The sequence below is a fragment of the Carcharhinus amblyrhynchos genome, chromosome 21, assembly GCF_965287045.1.
Source record: "Carcharhinus amblyrhynchos chromosome 21, sCarAmb.v2.hapA, whole genome shotgun sequence".
Classification (NCBI taxonomy): Eukaryota; Metazoa; Chordata; class Chondrichthyes; order Carcharhiniformes; family Carcharhinidae; genus Carcharhinus; species Carcharhinus amblyrhynchos.
The window spans coordinates 35,863,254-35,885,530 of record NC_137344.1 but is presented as its reverse complement, the minus strand read 5'-3'; the positions used below and the strand labels follow the sequence as shown (position 1 = coordinate 35,885,530).

At 42.4% G+C, this 22,277-nt stretch overlaps 1 protein-coding gene across 1 annotated transcript in view; it reads left to right on the top strand.

Annotated features, from left to right (window-relative positions):
- The first annotated feature begins 5,536 nt into the window (after positions 1 to 5,536).
- cox10 (cytochrome c oxidase assembly factor heme A:farnesyltransferase COX10) overlaps positions 5,537 to 22,277 on the top strand; it is a 132,844-nt gene continuing 116,103 nt past the window's right edge. The window contains exons 1-2 of the mRNA XM_080209028.1: positions 5,537 to 5,655; positions 21,061 to 21,200. Coding sequence (XP_080065154.1) covers positions 5,625 to 5,655; positions 21,061 to 21,200 — 171 coding nt within the window. The 5' untranslated portion in view covers positions 5,537 to 5,624. The remainder of the gene's footprint in view (positions 5,656 to 21,060; positions 21,201 to 22,277) is intronic.

Here is a 22,277-nt window from a genome sequence, read left to right as displayed (position 1 = left end):
TATTGAAGTCTTACCTCTCTCTCACTCTGTGCTCTTTACTGAAGTGTCACCTCTCCGCTCCAATTCTTGAAGTCTTGCCTCCCTCTTTGTGCTCTTTATCAAAGTATCATCTGTCTCTCCGCCATTCTCTATTATAGTCTCTCCTATCTCTCTCCCCACAGTTAGTGAGGTTTACCCTCTCTCTCTGCACATTCTTTATTGAAGTTTCGTCTCCCTCTTCATGTTCTTCATTGAAGACCCACTCTCCTGCCCTATCCCTGTAGCCCTTATGCTTACCATGGTTGATCCATCTAACCTACACATCTTGGTACATGAAGGGGCAACTCCACCTAACCTGCACATGTTGGACTGTGGGAGGAAACTGGAGCATCTGGAGGAAACCCATGCAGACCAACGGGGAGTATGTGCGAACTCCACACAGTCACCCAAGACCGGAGTTGAACTCCAGTCCATGGCACTGTGAAGGGGCAGCGTTAACCACTGTGTGACTGTGCTGCCCACTGTGCAACCACTTTGAACTGACCTCAGGTGCCAAGGTAAATTGTGGCAAGAGTTGGGCCATGTTCTTTGGGAACTGGGTTGCCCCTTGTACCCTTCACAGGCAGGTCAGATGTCCTGAAGGTGCTGAAGATATGGTTTGCAGGGACCAGAGCATGCATTAGAAACGGAGTAGGTATAATGAACCAAATATTGGGCATGTGAGAGCAATACTCCCTCTCCACAGCAGGTAAGAACCTAGTAATCTAGTGTGGGGCACTCTGTGTTCCTGTACATGGCACAGGTCTGACCCATTCCTCACTCCTGCACTGTGGCAATCATTTTCCATTTTCTCTGTGGGTCAGGAGTGGACTGCATTTGTCGAGAAGTGATGTACAAATATTGACATAAAGGGGGAAAAACGAGCCCAACGTTGCCCTAAGCCTGATAGTCACTTTTGTGTGTGACTGCATCAAGCCATACGTACATCCTCAGTGTGCAAACACCAAGTCTCACTACGTACTGGGGTTCTACATGTACCCTGTGCTACGAAGGATGGGTCTGGCTATGTTGCCACAATGCTCCAAGTAATCAGACTGTGCCATGTCACCTGTCCCTCGTGGAAACTTTTATGCAGAGAAACACCTTTGACCATAAGTCCATCAGGCAATGGTCTGCATGGAATGTCCTAGTGGCCCTACGGGAAAAGGAGATGACAGTCATTGTTGGATGGTTCCCTCTACAGACTGTCAAAGTCATTTGGCAGAATGCCTCATCACCAGAACTTTCAAACAAGCACCAAGGCCTAAGCTTGGCTGATGGTGAGAAACGCCTTCCCTGTCAGATCCAACCTGCATGCCCAGAGTCTCACCACATCTGTACATTGCCCTCGTGGTGCTTGCATTGAGAAGAGACTACAGTCCACCTCCTTATGGAATGTACCTTTGCAAAGACGTCTGGAGAAAGATGAGGTGGTTTCTGTTGTGGTTAATCCCGAGCAGCTCCATGATGCAGGATTCTGTGCTCCCTTGCCATTCCCAGGTATACATTCCGAGACAAACATGAGCTGTTGCTAGAAGATCATCAACTCGGCGAAAGACACTCTTTAATCTGCCTGAAATTTGTCGGTCTTCCAGTGTAAGGAGTTGTCCTGGACTAGGTTTTGCAGACTGGTACATTCCAAACGCCAGGACAATGCGCTGAGGGATGCACTAAAGCCTGGGGCAGCTGCCGCAGAGGTGCAATGGGGGAAGGCCATTGTCTAAGACCACAGTGGACCAAGAGAAGCAGAACCCCCTCAGACTAAGTGTGTACAGTAAATATCACATGTATTGCAGTTGTATCGAAGCACCTCCGAGTGCAACTTGTTCTTTGCAGACAAGTTTTAAATACCTTTGCACCATTTGTAAGGGCCATTTTGAAATATCTGTAATGTTTCTTTGATTGGATTTTGAAGCACCCCAGAGTGCAACCTGATTTATGTGAAGAACCTGACTACTATTGCTCTTTGTGTGATGACCATTTTAGAATGTCTTTAATGTTCTTTCAGAATAAAGATATGTGGGTTAGGTTGATCGGTCCCATTAATTTGTCCTAGCAGGGTAAATACATGGCATTGCGGGGATTGAGTGTTGTCTGTGAGATTGTTGTCTGTGCAGGCTCAAATGGCCAAATGGCCTCCTTCTGTACTGTAGGGATTACATGATCCTATATTTTGGTCAGGCGCATTGGCCATGCTAAATTCTCCCTCTGTGTACCTGAACAGGCACCGGAGTGTGGTGAGTAGGGAAATTTCAGAGTAATTTAATCACTGTGTTAATGTAAGTGTACTTGTGACAGCAATAAATAAAATACAAGTAAAAATAATTTTCTTTCAGATATTCTATGAATAAAGATGGGTGAGTTAGGTTGATACTAAATTGCCTGAAGTGTATTGGGGATTAGCAGAGTAAATACAGAGTTACGAGGATAGTTGTTGATGCAGGCTTGATGGGCCAAATGGCCTCCTTCTGCATTGTAGAGATCCTATTAAACTATATGTCTGGATGCATCAGTGGGGAGAGGGCAGCCAGGTGCTCAGGTTTCCTCTCACACTCCAAAAATGTGTGGGTTAAGTGGATTGCACAGTAAGAAGTCAGACAACATCAGGTTTAAGTCCAACCATTTTATTTGACAGTAAACTCACAAGCTTTCGGGGTTTGCCCCTTTGTCAGTTGAATGGAGAGTTCTGGCCTCAGACAGAGCATATAACAGCACAGACAGTTTACCTCCAGAAGGCCGCTGCCCTCGACTGGACATGTATGCCCAAGCCATCAGGAGGTGCGTTAACATCAGATTCATCAGCCACACTCACAAGACAGTTCCAAACACAACGCAATGCCATCCACGCTCTCAAGACCAACGGCAACATTGTCATCAAACCAGCAGACAAAGGAGGGGCCATCATCATACTGAACAGAACGGATTACTGCAAAGAAATGTACCGACAACTAAACAATGAGGAACACTACAGACAGTTACCTGCAGATCCAACCAAAGAACACACCCGTCAGCTCAACACTCTGATCAAGACCTTTGATCTCGACCTTCAGAGCACTCTCCGTGCTTTCATTCCACATACTCCCAGCGTTGGAGATCTCTATTGCCCCCCAAAGATACACAAGGCAAACATACCCAGCCGTCCCACTGTATTGGGCAATGGGATCCTGTGCGAGAACCTCTCCGGCTCTGTCGAGGACATCCTGAAACCACTGTACAAAGAACCCCCAGCTTGTGTCGCGACACTATGGACTTCCTACGGAAACTCAGCACACATGGAGCAGTTGAACCAGGGACACTCCTTGTCACAATGGATATCTCGGTGCTCTACATCAACATCCCCCACAATGATGGCATTGCTGCAACTGCCAGTTTCCAGACGCAATTTTACAACTCATCCGCTTTATCTTGGACCGCAATGTCTTCACCTTCAACAACCAGTTTTTCATCCAGACACATGGAACAGCCATGGGGACCAAATTTGCACCTCAATATGCCAAGATCTTCATGCACAGGCTCGAACAAGGCTTCTTCACCGCACAGGACCTTCAACTGATGCTATACACTCGATACATCGATGACATTTTCTTCCTTTTGGACTCATGGTGACCAATCACTGAAACAACTATATGATGACATGAATAAGTTCCACCCGGCCATCAGACTCACCATGGAGTATTCTCCAGAATCGATTGTATTTTTGGACACATATATCTCCATCAAGGATGGTCACCTCAGCACCTCACTCTACTGCAAGCCCACAGACAACCTCACAATGCTCCACTTCTCCAGGTTCCGCCCTAAACACGTTAAAGAAGCCATCCCCTACGGACAAGCCCTCCGTATACACAGGATCTGCTCAGATGAGGAGGATCGTGACAGACACCTCCAGATGCTGAAAGATGCCCTCATAAGAACAGGATATGGCGCTCGACTCATCGATCGACAGTTCTGATGCGCCACAGTGAAAAATCGCACCGACCTCCTCAGAAGACAAACACGAGACACGATGGACAGAGTACCCTTCATCGTCCAGTACTTCCCTGCAGTGGAGAAGCTACGACATCTTCTCCGGAGTCCTCAACATATCATTGATGAAGACGAACATCTTGCCAGGGCCATCCCCACACCCCCACTTCTTGCCTTCAAACAACCGCACAACCTCAAACAGACCATTGTTCGCAGCAAACTACCCAGCCTTCAGGAAAACAGTGACTACAACACCATACAACCCTGCCACAGCAACCTCTGCAAGACATGCTGGGTCACCGACATGGATGACATCATCACACGTGAGAACACCATCCACCAGCTACACAGCACATGCTCTTGCAACTCAGCCAATGTTATCTACCTAATACACTGCAGGAAAGGATGTCCCGAAGCATGGTACATTAGAACATATAAGAACATAAGAAATAGGAGCAGGAGTAGGCCATCTGGCCCTTCGAGCCTGTCCCGCCATTCAATAAGATCATGGCTGATCTGTCGTGGCTCTGTTCCACATTCTTGGGGAGGCCATGCAGACGCTACGACAATGGATGAATGAACATCGCTCGACAATCACCAGTCAAGACTGTTCCCTTCCTGTTGGCAAACACTTCAGCGGTCACGGGCATTCGGCTTCTGACCTTTTGGGTAAGCGTTCTCCAAGGCAGCCTTCACAACACACGGCAGGGCAGAGTTGTTGAGCAGAGACTGATAGCCAAGTTCCGCACACATGAGGACAGTCTCAACTGGGATCTTGGGTTCATGTCGCACTATCTGTAACCCCTGTGACTTGCCTGGGTTTTCAAAACCTCACTTACTGTACTGTCTGTCTCGCGCTCTCTCTCTCGCTCCCTCTCTCCCGCTCTCTATTAACCTATGCTTAATGCTCTTTCCACTCACATTGTTGGCATCTTTAAGACTTGAATAGCAGGTTAGTTGTAAAGACTCGCATTCTAATCAGTAATCTGTAAACTGTCTGTGCTGTTATATGCTCTGCCTGAGGTCAGAACTCTCCATTCACCCGATGAAGGGGCAAACCCCGAAGCTTGTGAGTTTACTATCAAATAAATTGGTTGGACTTAAACCTGCTGTTGTCAGACTTATTACTGTGTTTACCCCAGTTCAACGCTGGCATCTCCACATTTTAAATGGATTGGCCATGGCGAATTGCCTCTTAGTGTCGGGGGAATTAGTAGTGGGGTTACAGGGATCGGGCCTGGGTGGGATTGCTGTCAGTGCAGGTTTGATGGGCCAAAGGGCCTCCTTCTGCACTGTAGGGATTCTATATTTTTGCAAAAGAAACAGGAGCCAGCTAGAGTCATATTTATTATCATATCTGTTCATGTATGTGTGGTTATATTTACAGTTATACATGGGATACCAATCACAGGAGATGGATCAACCCTGCTCACCTGGAGCTCTGAGGATGGACTTGTACCTGCGCGGGGCTGGGTCCGGCTGCCCTGACGACAGCGAGTGCGCAGCGTCACCGGAAGTGGAGACCCCGGAAGTACTCGGGGAGCGGGAGGTCAGGGAGCGGGGCAAGATGGCGGCGCGCAGTATGTGAATGTGAGAGAGCGAGGAGGCCGGCAACCGGGCCTCGCTCGGATACAGAGACCATGTACGGTGTGTCTTGTCGGCTCTTGTCAGGTACGTGTCCGGTTGACAGGGCGAGTCAAAGTCACCCTGCTAGTGTTCCGGAGCGAAAAAAACCAAGCGGAAGGCAATAAAACACTTGTATTTATTCAGCCCTCCCTCCTCCACTCATTCCTCTTCCTGTTGTGACCCTGTCAACCTTGAATTAAGGAGGATGAAATTCTGCCACCGACCAGGGAATGGTCCTTTCTTTCACCCTTAAATAATGTTTAACATGAAACCTCAATCCCTGGACCGATACATTATCCGACTTAAACAATACAAGGGTTAAAATATATTGGTCCTTGAGTGAGGGAGGTCTCCTATGCATTGGATTGAAATTGACTGCTATGATTAGTGTTCCCATTACTTCAAATATATTATTCGTGAGAACAGCCCATTGCCAAGCATCTCCCAAGGGTTTTTTTTTAAACAAGGGTTTTCCCTTATTGCACATTTTCTTTTCAAAGGGAATTAAATTCTGGTTAGCATTAACAGACTCGTTTTAGTTCCATCACTTGTTGGAAGCGAATTACCCATCATATACATTCATTTTCTTTTTTGGTGCTTGACAGTCAAATCTGTTTTTCGTTTTGGTTGAAAGTTCAGACATTATTCTGAAATGAGTAGCAGCTAATTGCATTTAAACATAACATAAGAACATAAGAAATAGGAGCAGGAGTAGGCCATCTAGCCCTTTGAGCCTGCCCCGCCATTCAATAAGATCATGGCTGATCTGTCGTGGCTCAGTTCCACATTCCCGCCCTCTCCCCATAACCCTTAATCCCCTCGCTTATCAAAAACCCATCAACCCGCGTCTTAGGTTGGTTTTGGTTGGGCTTTGAGGTAATAGAAATGATTAAATTTTACAGTGATTAAAATTGTGTGGGGAATGCCATTTCATCTTGATTTCAGGCTTTCACAATAATAAACATATAATGAATGTTATATATAGCAAATGATAATGTCTGTGGTCTGTCAGAGATTGATTTAGTCCAGCAAACTCTTTTATTGAATGGTTTTCCCTTGGACTATATTGACTTGCATTTATGTAGTCGGTTTATTACGATATTGGACAACCTTGTGATACGATTTCCCGTAGCCTGATGGCAACGGTAAACTCCAGTTCACTCGCCTATTTTTAAAATGTATTGAAGCAGAACATCATGGGATCACAAAGGGGAAGATTCTGCATAAAATGTCTGTTATTACTTTTTCCATACTGTTTTAAGCTATTAATCAAGCCAAATGGGTGGCACAGAGGTTAACATTGCTATCTCACAGCACCAGGGACCGGGGTTCAGTTCCAGCCCTGTGTCACTGTATGAAGTTTGCACATTCTCTCCGTGTCTGTGTGGGTTTTCTCCGTGTGCTCTAGTTTCCTCCCATAGGCCAAAGATGTGTGGGTTAGGTTGATTGGCTGTGCTAAATTCATGTTAGCATCGGGGGAATAAGCAGGGTAAGTACGTGAGGTGATGGGAATAGGGCTTGGGTGGGGTTGTGGTTGGTGCAGACTCATTGGGCTGAGTGGCCTCCTGCAGAGAATCTTGTCGGGATTCTATGAAACTGTGAACGGTGCAACTGACATATTGATAACATTACACATTTGTAAAATATGATTATTTAGTAAAATACAAATTCCTCTTAAATAATGTTCAAAAATTTAAAATAAATCAAAAGTCCACATGTTTTGTATAACCTGAGATGGATGTTTAGATCTAAAATTTGTAGAATCCATCTAATGCTTTACTCAGTACGGTGCTAAAGGATGCTTGTAATACTATGTCTGTTTCCTTGTTTGTTAAGGTAATGGGATTTATCTTAAATTACTTTAAATTTACCAGCCTTTATCCTTAAAAAGTAAAGGCAGAGATTCTCCCAAAAAATTGAGTCCCCAATTCGTGTGAAAATGAGAGTAATTGGCACTGCCCAAAGGGCACCTTTGCATTGCCCACCAGACACCAGGCAGAGCCAGTGGGGCAGAGTCTACTGGAGGAGGGCAATTGGTAGGGTGGGGGGATGCGCTGCCACTGTACATTTGGAATTGGTGGCAGAAGGATGGCCAATATTTTTCAGCGTGGTTTCCAAAATGAATCTCCGACACCCTGTGCATCACAGAATTCGTTAACGTGATTCCCTCTGGAAATCTAGGGGCTTATTCCTGCCCGTGACGCCGGCAGCATTGCACTGTGAGGGCCACAAAACGTGCGCTGATCTGTCAGCACAGAGATTGGTGCATGCGCAGTGACCCCGCATTCACTGTCCAATCACTGACCAGCCCTGCGACCACCCCTCCATTGTTGGCCTTCCAACGTCCCCAACCAACCAATCTGGGCCAGCTCCAATGTCCCCAGTCCCTCAATTTTCCCAACAGCTCCCTCCCACACTGATGCCAACTCCAATTGCCATCCTCCATCCTTCTGCCACCGATCCTGAATACAGAGTGGCAGTGCATTCCTCTACCCACAATTGGTGGAGTCGGTGAAGATGTTTTGAAAAGCATCAAAGTAGCCAAGTCCTCGGGACCTGATGGGATCTACTCCAGACTACTGAGCGTGGCGAAGGAGGAAGTTGCTGGAGCCTAGTATGAAATCTTTGTGTCCTCTTTAGTCACAGGAGAGGTCCCACAGGACTGGAGGATAGCCAATGTAGTTTGTTTGTTTAAGAAGGGCAACAGGGATAATTTGGGAAATTATGAACCGGCGAGCCTTACATCAGTGGAGAGGATTCTTAGGGACAGGATTTACTCACATTTCTAAAAATATAGAAGTATTAAAATAGGCAGTGAGGCTTTTTGCAGGGAAGGTCATGTCTCACAAACTTGATTAAGGTTTCTGAGGAAGTGACATAGGTGGTTGATGAGGGCCGGGCGGTAGATATTGTTTACATGAATTTTAGCAAGGTTTTTGACAAGGTCCCTCACGGCTGGCTAATACAGAAGGTAAGTCACATGGAATCCAAGATGAGTTGGTAAGATGGATACAGAACTGGCTTTGTCATAGAATGCAGAGAGTAATATTGGAAGAATGTTTTTCTGATTGGAGATCTGTGACGAGTGGTGTTCTGCGGGGATTGGTGCTGGGACCCCTGTTGTTTGTAACATGTATAAATGATTTGGAGGGGTATGTAGATGGTCTGATTAGTAAGTTTGCAGACAACACAATGACTGGGGAGCTGCGGACAGTGAGGTGGTTGCTAAAAGATACAGCAGGATATATATCGACTGGAGGCTTGGGCGGAGAAATGGGAGATGGAATCCAATCTGGATAAATGTGAGGTGATGCATTTTGGAAGGTCCAATGCAGGAGGGAAGTATGCAATAAGTAGCAGAACCCTTAGAAGCATTAACATACAGAGGGATCTAGGCATACAGGTCCACATTTCCCTGAAGGTGGTAACACAAGTGGATAAGGTGGTGAAGAAAGCAAATGGTATGCTTACCTTTATCTGTTGGAGCATAAAAATTGGTAAGTCATGTTGCAGCTGTATAGAACTTTGTATATATATGGAATATTGCGTACAGTTCTGGTTGCCACACCACCAGAAGGATGTGGAGATTTTGGAGAGGGTACAGAAAAGATTTACCAGGATGTTCCCTCGTGGAAATTATCAGTTATGAGGAGATGTTGGCCAAACTTGGTTTGTTTTCACTTGAACATCAGTGGCTGAGGGACGACCTGATAGAAGTTTACAAAATTATGAGAGACATGGATAGTCAGAGTCATTTTCCAAGGGTAACAATGTCAATTACTAGGGGATGTAGATTTAAGGTAAAAGGGGGAAAGCTTAAAGGAGACATGAGATGCATTTTTTTTTACACAGAGGGTGGTAAGTGCCTGGAATGTGCTGCCAGAGGAGGCTATAGAAGCAGATGCAATAGCAATGTCTAAAAGGCACCTTGATAGATATAGGAATAGGCAAGGAATAGAGACTACATAGAGGCAAAAAGTGGTTAGTTTGGATAGGCGTCGTGAGTTCGTGCAGGCTTGGTGGGCCTGAAAGATCTCTTCCTGTGTTATCCTTTTCTTCTGCTTTGTTTTTATACAACACTTGGTCGGCCTGAACTGGAGTATTGTGTCCATTTGTGTGCACCACACTTTGGGAAAGGTGAGAAGCCTTAAGAGAGGATGTGTAAAAGACTTGTGAGCATGATCCCAGGCTTGAAGGACTTCAGTTACAAGGATACATTGTTGCCTCACAGTCCTAGGGACCTAGATTCAATTCCAGTATCGGGTCACTGTCGTGTGGAGTTTGCATGTTCTCCCCGTGTCTGCGTGGGTTTCCTCCAGATGCTCCGGTTTACTCCCACAGTGCAAAGATGTGTAGGTTAGGTTGATTAGCCATGCTAAATTGTCCCTGAATGTCTGTGGGGTGAGCAGGGTAGTGCGTGAAGTTACGGGTCTGGGTGGGATTGTTGTCGATACAGGCTCAATGGGTTGAACGACCTGGGTGGGATTGTTGTTGGTGCAGGCTCAATGGGTTGAATGACTTCCTTCTGCAATGTAGGGATTCTATAATTGTCTATAATTCTATGATTGGAGAAACTGAGTCTAGATTTCTAGATTTAGATTTATTGCCGCATGTACCAGATACAGTGAAAAGTATTGTTTTGCATGTTATCTATACAAATGATTCCATAGATATGTACATCAGGGTAATAGGACAAAGTACAGTTACAGCTGTAAGTAATGTTACAGCTGCAGAGAAGATTAGTTCAGTATCTGAGAGGTCCCTTCAAAAATCTGATAACAGTGGAAAAGAAGCTGTTCTTGAATCTGTTGGTGCGTGTTTTCAAACTTTTGCATCTTCTACCAGACGGGAGAGGGTGGAAGAGAGTATAACCAGAGTTTGTTCTCCTTAGGGAAGGTTGAGAGGAGATTTGATGGGGATGTTCAAAATGCAGGGTCTAACTGAGTGGACAAGGAGAAACTGTTTGTAAGATCTTAGGAGCAGAATTAGGCCACTCATGTCGTGCTCTGCCACTCAGTGTCGTGGCTGATGTTTTTCTCATCCCCGTTCTCTTGCCTTTTCCCCATAAACCCTGATCTCTATTAATCAAGAACCTATCTATCTCTGTCTTAAAACCACTCAATGACCTGGTCTCCATAGCCTTCTGCAGCAAAGAGTTCCACAGATTCACCACTCCCTGGCTGAAGGAATTCCTCCTCATCTTTGTTTTAAAGGATCATCCCTTTAGTCTGAGGTTGTGCACTCTGGTTCTAGTTTTTCCTACTAGTAGAAACATCCTCTCCAGTCTATTCTATCTAGTCTTGCAGTATCCTGTAAGTTTCAATAAGATCCTATTGGTGGAATGGTCAGAAACCAGAGGATTTAAGGTGAACAACAAATGAACCAATGGCAGCATGAGGAAAAACATTGTTACACAATGAGTGGTTAGGTTCTACAATGTACTCAGAGTGGTGGAGGTACTGGTTATTTCATTTGTGACTTTTAAAAATGAATTGAAAAGGAAAAAGTATTGGGCCTTAAGGAAGCAGCAGGAGAGTGAGAAGAGCTGCTGCTCTTGTGGAGAGCTGGCAAAGAGGCAATGGGCCATCATTACGCGTATTGACAGGATGGATGTGGCAAGGATGTTTCCTCTTGTCAGAAGATCTAGAACAAGAGGTCACTGTTTAAAATTAAAGGATGGCTTATTTAAGACATAGAGATTAGGAGTTTTTTTTCTCGGCAGGTAGTGTGTCTCTGGAACTCCCTTCCACAAAAGGCAGTGGAAGTCTAGTCTTTGAATATTTTTAAGGCAGAGTTAGATAAGTTCTTGATTAACAAGGGGGTGAATGGTTATTGGGGCTAGGCAGCAATGTGGAGTTAAGATACCAATCAGGTCAGCCATGATCTTACAGAATGGTGGAGCAGGCTTGAAGGGCCGAGTGGCCTACTCTTCCTAATTCATATGTTTGTATGATGGCCTCCTGTGCAGTCATCATTAAGTAGTGCATCGGCAGAAATGATTTTTTTGAGTGAGATTTTAAACTTGGGCTGTGCTTACTGTTTTCTGCACGTAAATGATTCCATAATGTTGCTCAAAGGGAGCAGGAGTGTTTCCCAGTGTTCTGGCAGATGGTTATTTATGCTTGTTGGGCCTTGCTCTGTGCAACCTTTCTGTTGCATTTGCCCCGTTATAACAGTCACAGACCTAAGACATTAACTCTGTCTCTCCAACAGAGCATCTTATCCAGACCCATCCTCTGCTCCATTCCCATTAACACTAATCTCCCTAACCTTCATGTTTTGGGAAACTAAGAGGCAATTTAGCATGGCCAATCCACCTAACCTGCACATCTTTGGACTGTGGGAGGAAATCCATGCAAACATGGGGAGAATGTGCAAACTCCACACAGATAATCCACCCAAGCCTGGAATTTGATGCAGGCCCCTGGTGCTGTGAGGCAGCAGTGCTAACCACTGCCACTATTCCACCCTATATAAATGTTCTGAGTTCATAAAAGGGACTGTATCAACACTCTGGGAGTTGCCATAGACCAGAAACTGAACTGGACCAGCCATATAAATACTGTTGCTATAACAGCAAGTCGAGGCTGGCAATTCTGTGGAAATTAACTCACCATCTGATTCCCCAAAGCCTGTGTACCAGCTGCAAGGGAGAAGTGTGTTGGAATACTCTGCATTTGCCTGAATGAGTGCAGCTGCAATAATACTCCAGGTGCTTGACATCATCAAAGATAAAGCAGCTCAATTGACTGGCACCCCACCCACCACCTTAGACATTCACTCCCTCTATCACTGGCACAGTGACAGCAATATGTACCATCTACAAGATACTCTGCAGTAACTCGCCTAAACTCCCTCGACAGCATCATCTAAACCCCTGACCTCTACTACTTGCAAGGACAAGAGCAACATATGCATGGGAACACCATCAATGGAAGTTGACCTCCAAGCCGCACACCACCCTGACTAGGAACTGTATCTCTGCTCCTTCACTGGATCAAAATTGGAACATTCTTCCTAACAGCATTGTGGGTGTATCTACACCACGTGGACTGCAGCAGCTCAAGAACGCAGCTCACCACAACCTTTCAAGCGCAAATGGTTCTTTTTTGAGTTCATTTATTAGTGTCACAAGTAGGCTTACATTAACGCTGCAATGGAGTTACTGTGAAAATTAGAGATGGACAATAAATGCCAGCCGAACTAGCAGCCCTCACATCCCATGAATGAGTAAAAAAAAGGTACATTAACTTTTTAGAAATAATGCCGTAAAGATTCACTGAAGTGTGAAATTTAGTACGGAAGAGTATTGCATGGTGCAATATTCATGCTGCTTTTGTAGTGAATCGGAATCCCTAAGTGTATTGTTAAATTGAACTCATCAAAATTTCTAGGAAATGTGATAAAATCTCAGTACTGAAGGAGCTCAAATTGCATTTAGAATAAGATATTCTCATCTTCTTTTAACTCTGTTTCCTATGAACTGACCATAATTAATATTGTTCTAGATGTTGTACCTGATTATACACAACCCTGACAATGTCCTGGATAAGTCTTAATGTTTTTTTGGAGAGGCAAGAATGAAGTTATTGGATAGTTCATCACGCTATCTCTCTCTAACAGGCTGATCACTTAGATCTGTGCCAGTGGTATTCTCAAATGTTGCCCAAGAAAGGTGGGGGGGTGTTGTCTTGTGGTATTATCACTGGACTAGTAATCCGGAGATCCAGAGTAATGCTCTGGGGACCTGGGTTCGAATCCGACCATAGCAGATGGTGAAATTTAAATTCAGTAAAAGTCTGGAACAAAAAATCTAATGATGACCATGACGATTGTCAGAAAAACCCATCTGGTTCACTAATGTTCTTTAGGGAAGGAAATTTGTCGTCCTTACTGGTCTGGCCAACATGTGGCTTCAGACCCACGCCAATGCGGTTGACTTTCAAATGCCCTTCGAAATGGCCGAGCAAGACATTCAGTGAAGGCAACTAGGAATGGACAATAAATGCTGACTCAGCCAGTGAGTCTCAGCCCTTAAAATGAATTTTAAAAATACCAAGCGTGTTCTAGGTTAACTGTTCTAATTTTCATTTCCACAGCAGTTTGCATTGTAATTTTCAATCTTTATATTTTAAGAACAGTGAGTTATAGCAGTGAATATGAAGATTTGCAATGAAATAGTGTCTTGTGACCCATTAACCCATACCCTCTTGCTTCCCTGCTAAAGATACTGTTTTCAAAGATAAAACCAAATTAAAATCATTTATTTTTTCACGCTGGCAGCTCACATCTAACCATTTAATGGGACAAAGGGCAGCACCACTGGAATGATGCTGCTTAAACTGGATAGAAAAGTCCTTTTTCTGTATTTGACTGGGATAATCTGATTTTATTCTGTCTTAGCATTTTGCTTATGATATGTCTCCAGCTGTGCATCAATGCCTATTGCTATTATATGTACTGAGGTTTTAGTACCAAATATGTGTTAGGTGAAGAAAACATTTTTGGTATTTTTAGTTTCCCACGTCAGCAATGTAATCCGAAGTAGCCAAATGTAATTATGGTGTGCTGTCTGAAGACCAGCCACTACATCGTAACGGTGCTGATATAAGGAAGATAGTAAAAAAAGGTGGATTATCACACAATCCTTTTACCTACCAGATGAGCAGGTTAAATTCAGACCAGATTGATGATAACAGCCTCATCTCTGTAATTGCTGTTAGGAATACAACTTGAAATAGACTTGGGCTGTCTCAACCCAGTTACTGATAGCATAAGTTTTAATGATTTGGAGATTATTAAGCATCATTTGCACTAAAATAGTATCACAAGAATCATGAGAATGTCGCTTCTCAAATTAATCAATGGTGTGCTGATGCAGTGAGGTACTTGGTGATTGTATATATGAACCAGTAATAAAATTTTGGCTATTCGTGTTGAATAATGTGTGAATATGTGAAACTGTGCCAGTCAATGAAGGTCTGGGATGCATGTAGCCTTCTGCTGTATTGATGTGGTAAACCTTCAGGGATAATATTTCAATTTTTGTATGTTGTGGAAATGAGAAACTAGTCAACAGAAATGAGAATCATTTGGCGAATGAGTCATCTCTCTAATGCAACAAAGAGTTATTGGCAGTGATAAGTGTTGCTTGTCTGCCTGGCCTTGCCAGCAGGAAGTGATTCAAGGAAACCTGAAGAGGGGCAAATAAAATGAATGGGACAATGTCATGGGAAGCAAGACGGATGGATTCCAGTTGGTATATTATGTGACTGTGTATGCATTTTCTGACTTTTTAAAATCATTTTTTAATTTTGAGGATGTTAGCAAAAGTACTCAGTTTAGAACCTGAATGCAATTTGTTAATTCCTCCATTTGCTGGAATATGCAGCTGTCTTGGTACTTCTGATGGCCTGTTCAGTACTTGGATGTCTAGACGATGGTTAAGGATAGCTTTTATGAGTCACTGTCTATGAAATAGTTTGGCTTCTAATTCGCTGTCGTCTAGTTACTCACTTTTGTGATATCCAGCTGCCTAATGATTAATTTTATATCCGATTTTCTTTACAATTAAATATGTCACAGAAAAACTTAGAATGGAAGTATTTAGGCTGCAATGAGTAATAATAAAGCCCGATGCAAACAATCTCTGCTATCGATAGTGACTATGGAATAAAGAGAAAGATCCGACAATAGTTCTCTCAAGTGACAAAGAGAGCAGCTAGCTGCCATAACTTGGCTTTGACACAATGGTAAACATTTTAAGGTTGGATATTATTGTCTAGTTTATGACTGAAAATAAAAATTCAGCTTCGATGCTGGAAATTTATGATGAATCACAGGCCATGTAATCCATTTTTGTTTCGACCATTTCCTTTTATCTGAAAGTGAGGCAATCAAATTAAGTAATAATTCGTGTAGTGAGGCGATTTTTGAAGGGAAGGCGAGAAATAGTGCAGCAGAAAATACTGCTCTATAAAGCAGCAGAGATCAGTCAGACTTGCTGTGAGGTTGTAAAAGAAGGCAAAACGTTAGGCAAGAAACACTTAATATAAGGCAGGATTGGTCAGAAGCGGGTGGCAAAATGAAAGTTACAGAATCTTGAGCTCATCTAATACCATCTGGCTGCAGTGTTGGAAAGATGGAACACACAGTATCGTTGATACGAAACACCATATTAGGTAACCTCAAAATATCTTCATAAAAATAAACCTTAGTATTTAATCTCTCTGTATCTTACCCATCTTGTACAAAGACAGGATGTGAGTGTTTCCCCTCAAATAAGGGTATGTGTAAACAAAGGCAAGATTTAAAACTTCACAGTTTAAAATAGCTATTTAATTTGGGTCAAAATGGTCACTTTGTTTCTCGTTACACAGTATTAGTTTGGCCTGTTTCTGGGGTAAGTACATTCAGCTTATCAGGTCAATGCAGATATCAATGAACCACTTAAGTCTCAACTCAAGCTTCTTCACTTTAACTTTGTGAACATGTTGTCTGTTCCTTTTGTCTTCATGTATTTATTTGTCATCCCCTTAAGTGCGTAGTTGGTACTTGAAATTCTCCTTGTGACAGTGAATTTTACATTCTAACTCTGGATAAAGAGGTTCCCCCTGAATTCCCTATCTGATTTATTAGTGACTATCTGATATTAATGACCCCTGGTTCTGGTCTCCATCGTAAAGTGGAAACATTTTCTTCACATCTACACTATCAAACCCTTTCATAATCTAAACGATGGCTATTTCCTCCGTCAACTCTTCTTCCAGAGAGAATAATCCCAGCTGCAATCTTCCCTAATATGTCTAACTTCCAAGTTCCTATATAATACCACTGAATCCTCTTTGCATTGTCTCCACTATCTCTTTATCTTTTTATAGCACAGAGGCCAGTATTGTTCAGAACACTTTAAGTGTGGCCTATATAAGTTTAACATTTCTGTTTTTCTATTCTCCCCCTCAGGAAATTAGCCCCGGTGCTTCGTTTGAATCTTTTAAAATGTTTTTTCAACTTGCATTGCTACTTTGTAATTTGTGTCTCTACGCCAATCCCTCTAATTTTCTTTACTCCCTGTTTGAATTCTGTTTGCTCTCTAGAAGTACTGCCAATCGTACAGCTTGAAATATCATCACTTTCACGTCTGTTGTCTTTTAGATGAGACATTAAACTGCAATCATGCCTGGCCTTTCAGGTGCATGTAAAATATCCCTTGCCACTGCTTGAAGAGTTAGCGAGTTCTCCTGATGTATGTCTTGGCCAACTTTCATCCCTCAGCAACACTGCCAGAAACAAATTAACAACTCATTCATCTCCTTTGCTGTTTGTGGTACTTGCACATGCGAAATTGACATTTACTGACACAGTCACTACACTTCAGAAATAAATCCAAGTGCCGCGAAGCACTTTGCGATGCCCTGAGAATGTGATAACACTGCTTTACCAACGCTTGCTGTGTTCTAAAGTCAGGGAAAGGAAATAGCTGAGTATATTGTTCCTGTCCTCGTGTAATATGCTGCCAAGGAAATGGGGTTAGACAGCAGCAAAATGGGAACTTTCAACTGCAGCCTTCTGTCCTGGCTCAGCTCCCAGGCATCTTAGTAATGTGTAGCAATATGTTAAATTTTCCACCCTCAAACTAATTTTTCCAGAGTTTCTGATTTGGAAGTATTGGAGTTAGAATAGCTGGATTAAATATTGTACTGTTAGCAAATTAATCATGGCAAGACGGTCCTTTCATTTCCCATATCACTTTTGAATGCCCAGTTTTCCAGCATCTCTTGTAATTGGTGCCAAAAGGCTACATAGATACTCAGAATTAAATACTATATTTGTGGAGAGCTTCTGCTAAGTATTTGTGTGGAGCATGAATAATGAGAAAATTGATCTGCTGCATTTGTAAGATTCAAGACAAATCCCCTTTGAAATCTTTTTTGATGCGTTTGCATTAAAGCAAGTGCATCAGTGTTCTGGAAAATTGGGTAAATTGTTGTTTAAGTGATTTTTTTTGTGATAAATGTGCAGGACATTAAAGTAATGCATCGATGGTCTGATGATTTCTGAGTTTTCTGTGAAAGGAAATTAGGTGTAAATATCTTAATTGGTTACTTGAATTAATGTTTTCTTAGGTAAGGGAAATGTCTGAAATGGAAGATGGATTATCTTGTCACATACTAAATTAAGTCATAGGGATGAAAATGGCATTTTTTGTGCTGGCTACAGATTATATTTATACAAACCAAATTATAACCATCTGTTTTCCGGACAGTTCTTACTCCATGCAGTTATTTGCAACGTTTTGTATTTATTAAGGTTTGGCGTACCACAACTGGATGGTCATCTTTTTATGAAATTGTTTCTTCGAGCTGCAGGAAAATAATTTGTTTATTCTTGAATTAATATTTTAAGCAAACACAGTTTTGCTTGCAAGTGCCTGCGTTATTAGATAGCTTTAAGGGAATGTTTAATATAGTTTTAGTGAAACATCATTTTAAAATCATACCACTTGGTATCATATACATTTGATATAATGAGTAATTCTATTAATTAGTCTTCAATCCTTGACTGGTTGTCACGGATGAATATCTGTGCAACTCATCACATTGAAGAATATTCAGTAGGTGGCAGTGATCTGCAAGGCTATAATCCATTTACTATGCATCCAGCAATCTCTCATACCAAAGTTGGGGAGAGGAGAATGTGGCTTGAACATTAACCTGGAAGTTTCCAGCATTGACTTTGGACTTCATGAAGTCCCGTGTCTTCAGGTCAAACATGGACAAGGAAACCTTGTGTTGTTTGCCACCTACTGCCTTGCCTCAGCTGATGAATCAGTGCTCCTTCATGTTGGAGAACACTTGGAGGGAGCACCGAGTGATACACAATGTACTTGGGTGAGCTATTCAGTGTCCGTCATTAAGAGTGGGATTGGAAGCACTACTAAGTAAGTTGGTCAAGAGCTGAAGTACGGTGGCACTGTGATTGGCAATGCTGCCTGACAGTGCCAGCGACGCCGATTCACTTCCTGGCTTGGGTCACTATCTGTGTGGAGTCTCAGGTTCTCCCTGCGTTGGCATGGGTCCCTCTGGGTGCTTTGGTTTCCTCCCACAGTTTGAAAGACATGCTGGTTAGGTGCATCAGTCATGCTAAATTCTCCCTCAGTGTACCCGAACTGGCACCAGAGTGTGGCGACTAGAGGATGTTCACAGTAATTTCTTTGCAGTGCAGGTGTAAGCCTACTTGTGACATTTTCAGATAAAACTGAAAAACTAAGAAACTTATCTGCCAGACTGGTCCTGCGACAGATATCTGAACCACTCCATCCTCAGCAATTTTCCTGCTGTCTTTGTTACTGTCCATGGTACAGTATTGATTGGTATGACCAATGTACAGTCCTTGTGGAGTTAAAGTCCTGTCTTCACGTTGAGGGCGTACTCCATCATGATATATGGTAGTACCACTGTGCTAAATGTGGTAACTTAAGAACAGCTCAAAATTGGATATCCGTCAGGCATTGTGGGACGTAAACAGCAACAGAATTGTATATGCCAACAATCTAAGTTTTGGCCCAGCATATTCCATTAAACCAGGGGCCCAATCCTGATTCAATCAGGAGTGTGTGAGAGCTTCACTGCTTTTGTACCATAGAATCCCTATGGTACAGAAAGAGGCCATTCAGCCCATTGAGTCTGCACTGTCTTAGCTTACTGCTTCCAGATCAAGAATTGTCAGATTGCACGGACCAGTACTACTTTTATTCAAGAAGATGCCAGTTGATCCCTTTACAATCGATCAAACTCTCAAACGCGATTTTCAAACCGTTTTCAAAACAATTACAAATTCCACAGACATTTTTAAAAATCATGTTTTATTATTGTACTGCTTCCAGGTTAAAGGTCATCACAGTAGCCAGTATCGTAGTTTGCAAAGGCGTGTTGAATCCTGGAAAGAGTAATTATATCAACATGGAGCAGCCTTTTTTTTTGGAGCAATAGCTGATGCTTGCTGACTGGTTTCTGGTGATAACTTCATGGAATGTTTATAGGTCAGATAGTGTCTGATTATTTAGTAACAGGTTTCAGGTCCTTTTGAGTGTGTCGCATCATGCCTGTTGTGTAAAGTTAGTGTTAATCACTTATTTGCTTTTATACAATACAACGATCGGTAAACCCTTCAGAGGTTTGAATGATTTGGGATTTGCTGCATGTAATGACACAATTGACAAATGAGAACAGCCATGTTAAACTGATGAAATTCTCTCAGAAAGAGCACATAATGTTTCATATGCTTTCTTAAATCACATCAATTCAGAAGTTACATTGCAAAAACAATTATACTGGAGAACTTGTGTACATTTAATATATGAATCTTGAGGTGTACATTACTAAGTGGCTGCTGTGCATCAATAAGTGTGTTGGCCTAAGGCTAATCACTGTTTATGTAATGTATAAAATAGATTAAAGAGATTAATGTGATTCTGAAGTTTAAAAATAGTTATAAAGTATGATAGTCCTAAAATTACTGTAATTATAGAGAAACGTTCTTGACTTTGAGAGCTATCTAAAAGTTATTGGGTAGCAGGTCCAGACTGGTATAGACAGATGGAGAGGTTATGGAGATGTTTCTGCTTGTACATTGGGTTTCCTTAGCTTCTACTTTCCAGCATTTGATTCATGTGAAGTTGGCACTCGATTCAATGTAAACCTGTCACATTTGCTAAATCGGCAGCTAGGAAGGACCTGTATTTCTAGATCCTCCTGACTGCAAGCATTAACAAATTTGTCATGTTAAAATTGGAATTACAGCTGGCTGTGAGGATTCTACGCACCAGGAACCAGCGCGCTAGAACATTTAGCCCAATGGGAAAGCAGTGGGTAAATGTTTTCAACCATCTATAGTTCATGACATATGTAATGTGTATCTAACGAAAGGAAAATTTGACACCCTCTGAAACAAGATATGGTGAAAACCATGCATATTTAAGCATATGTATTTTCTGAACTTAAATAAAAGTCTAACTGTATATTCTCAAGTGTATATTCTTTTGACTAAAAGAATAGCATAGTTTAACTCTTTTTACAGTTATGGGCAGCATGGTGGTACAGTGTTTAATACTACTGCTTCACTGTGCCGGCAATCCGAGTTTGATTCCTGGCTTGAGTCATTGTGTGGAGTCGGCACATTCTACCCATGTCTGCACCATTTCCTCCAGGTGCTCCGGTTTCCTCCCACTGCCTGAAAGACGTACTAGTTAGATGCATTGGCAGTGCTAAATTCTCCCTCAGTGTACCCGAATAGGCAGTGGAGAGTGGTGACCTGGGGATTTTCACAGTAACTTGATTGCTGTGTTAACATAAGCCTACTTGTGACACTAATAAAAATTTTTTTAAAAATAAAATAAGCTTGACGCCCTACAGCTTTTAACTGTTTGCTTTCTTTCCCCTATCTCCCTAGGTCAGTTGAGTATGTGTGTTTTCGAAACTGTTCAAAAAGTAACAATCATCAAGCAACTTCCAAAGGTTATTGTCCATCATTACAGATCAGGCAAACATGAATGGCTCACATTTCAGCATTTTATCCTTCCTAAATGCCAGGTTAGTAAAAGCACCTTGAGCGTTTAATGATGTGTGTATTTTCGGGACAGATGTGTGTCTTTTTAAGTCCATTTAGGAAGAAAGGTTGAGTGTACTGTTGGTAATAAAGCAAGTGGAAGGGAAATAAATTTACTTCCCCAGTTTCCGAGCAACCTTACACATTTCAACTGTGGTTTTCTTTAAGATTTCTCTACCACTGAATGGTATAAATGATGTTGCTAGACCAATCGCTGAACGTTTTACCGTACCTATAGTAAACAAGTACCTGACTAGTTAGGTGAAGAAAGGCAGGCATCCTGAATCAGAAATAAAGGAAAACTAAAGACAACAGTTTTCAGAAGTTGAATCCCCTATGTGAAAAATTCACACTGATTGTTCTGTTATCTTGGATAGATAGTTTAATCTTCAGTTTGAGACTGACTGACATCTCCCAGAAAAGTCCTAATTTCTTTAACAATGCAAAGGAAACTATTCAGGGCATGTTTCAGTGGACTGGCTCCATCAAATATTTATAAAGTACCTCCTTTTCAGGTTCCTTTGTTGAACAACTCTTGTACAGAGTCCAGACAGCAAAGCAAACCTCATATAGTTTGTTAAATTGAGCTATTTTAACATCAATTTTACAAGCAAATGAGGAAACAGTGCTCTCTTTGTAACCAACCCACTACTTCGTTTTGTGTTTCCATTCTGTGGTAGTAACACACTGGTTCCCCACTGCTTGTATCGAAAGATTTGCGCACAGAAAAACTCCTATCCTGATTTTGACAATCATTGATACTTGTCATTGCTCCATCTTGGATTGCTTCCTGTTGGTGTATCCACAAATTTAGTACAAACACAGAAAAATGTGCACTTACTCTCAACACTGACTCTCGGAAGGATTTTATTGCCAGTTCCGTTCCAGGCCACTTTATCCCAAATTGCATTTTCTTCCTTCTCCCTAAGCCTTTTTCAGAGGCCGTGATCTGAAACACAAACTGCTGCAGTTCTTATGCCAATGAACTGTTGCCTCACAGCGTCAGGGACCCGGGTTCTGTGTGGAGTTTGTACATTTTCTCCGTGTCTGTGTGGGTTTCC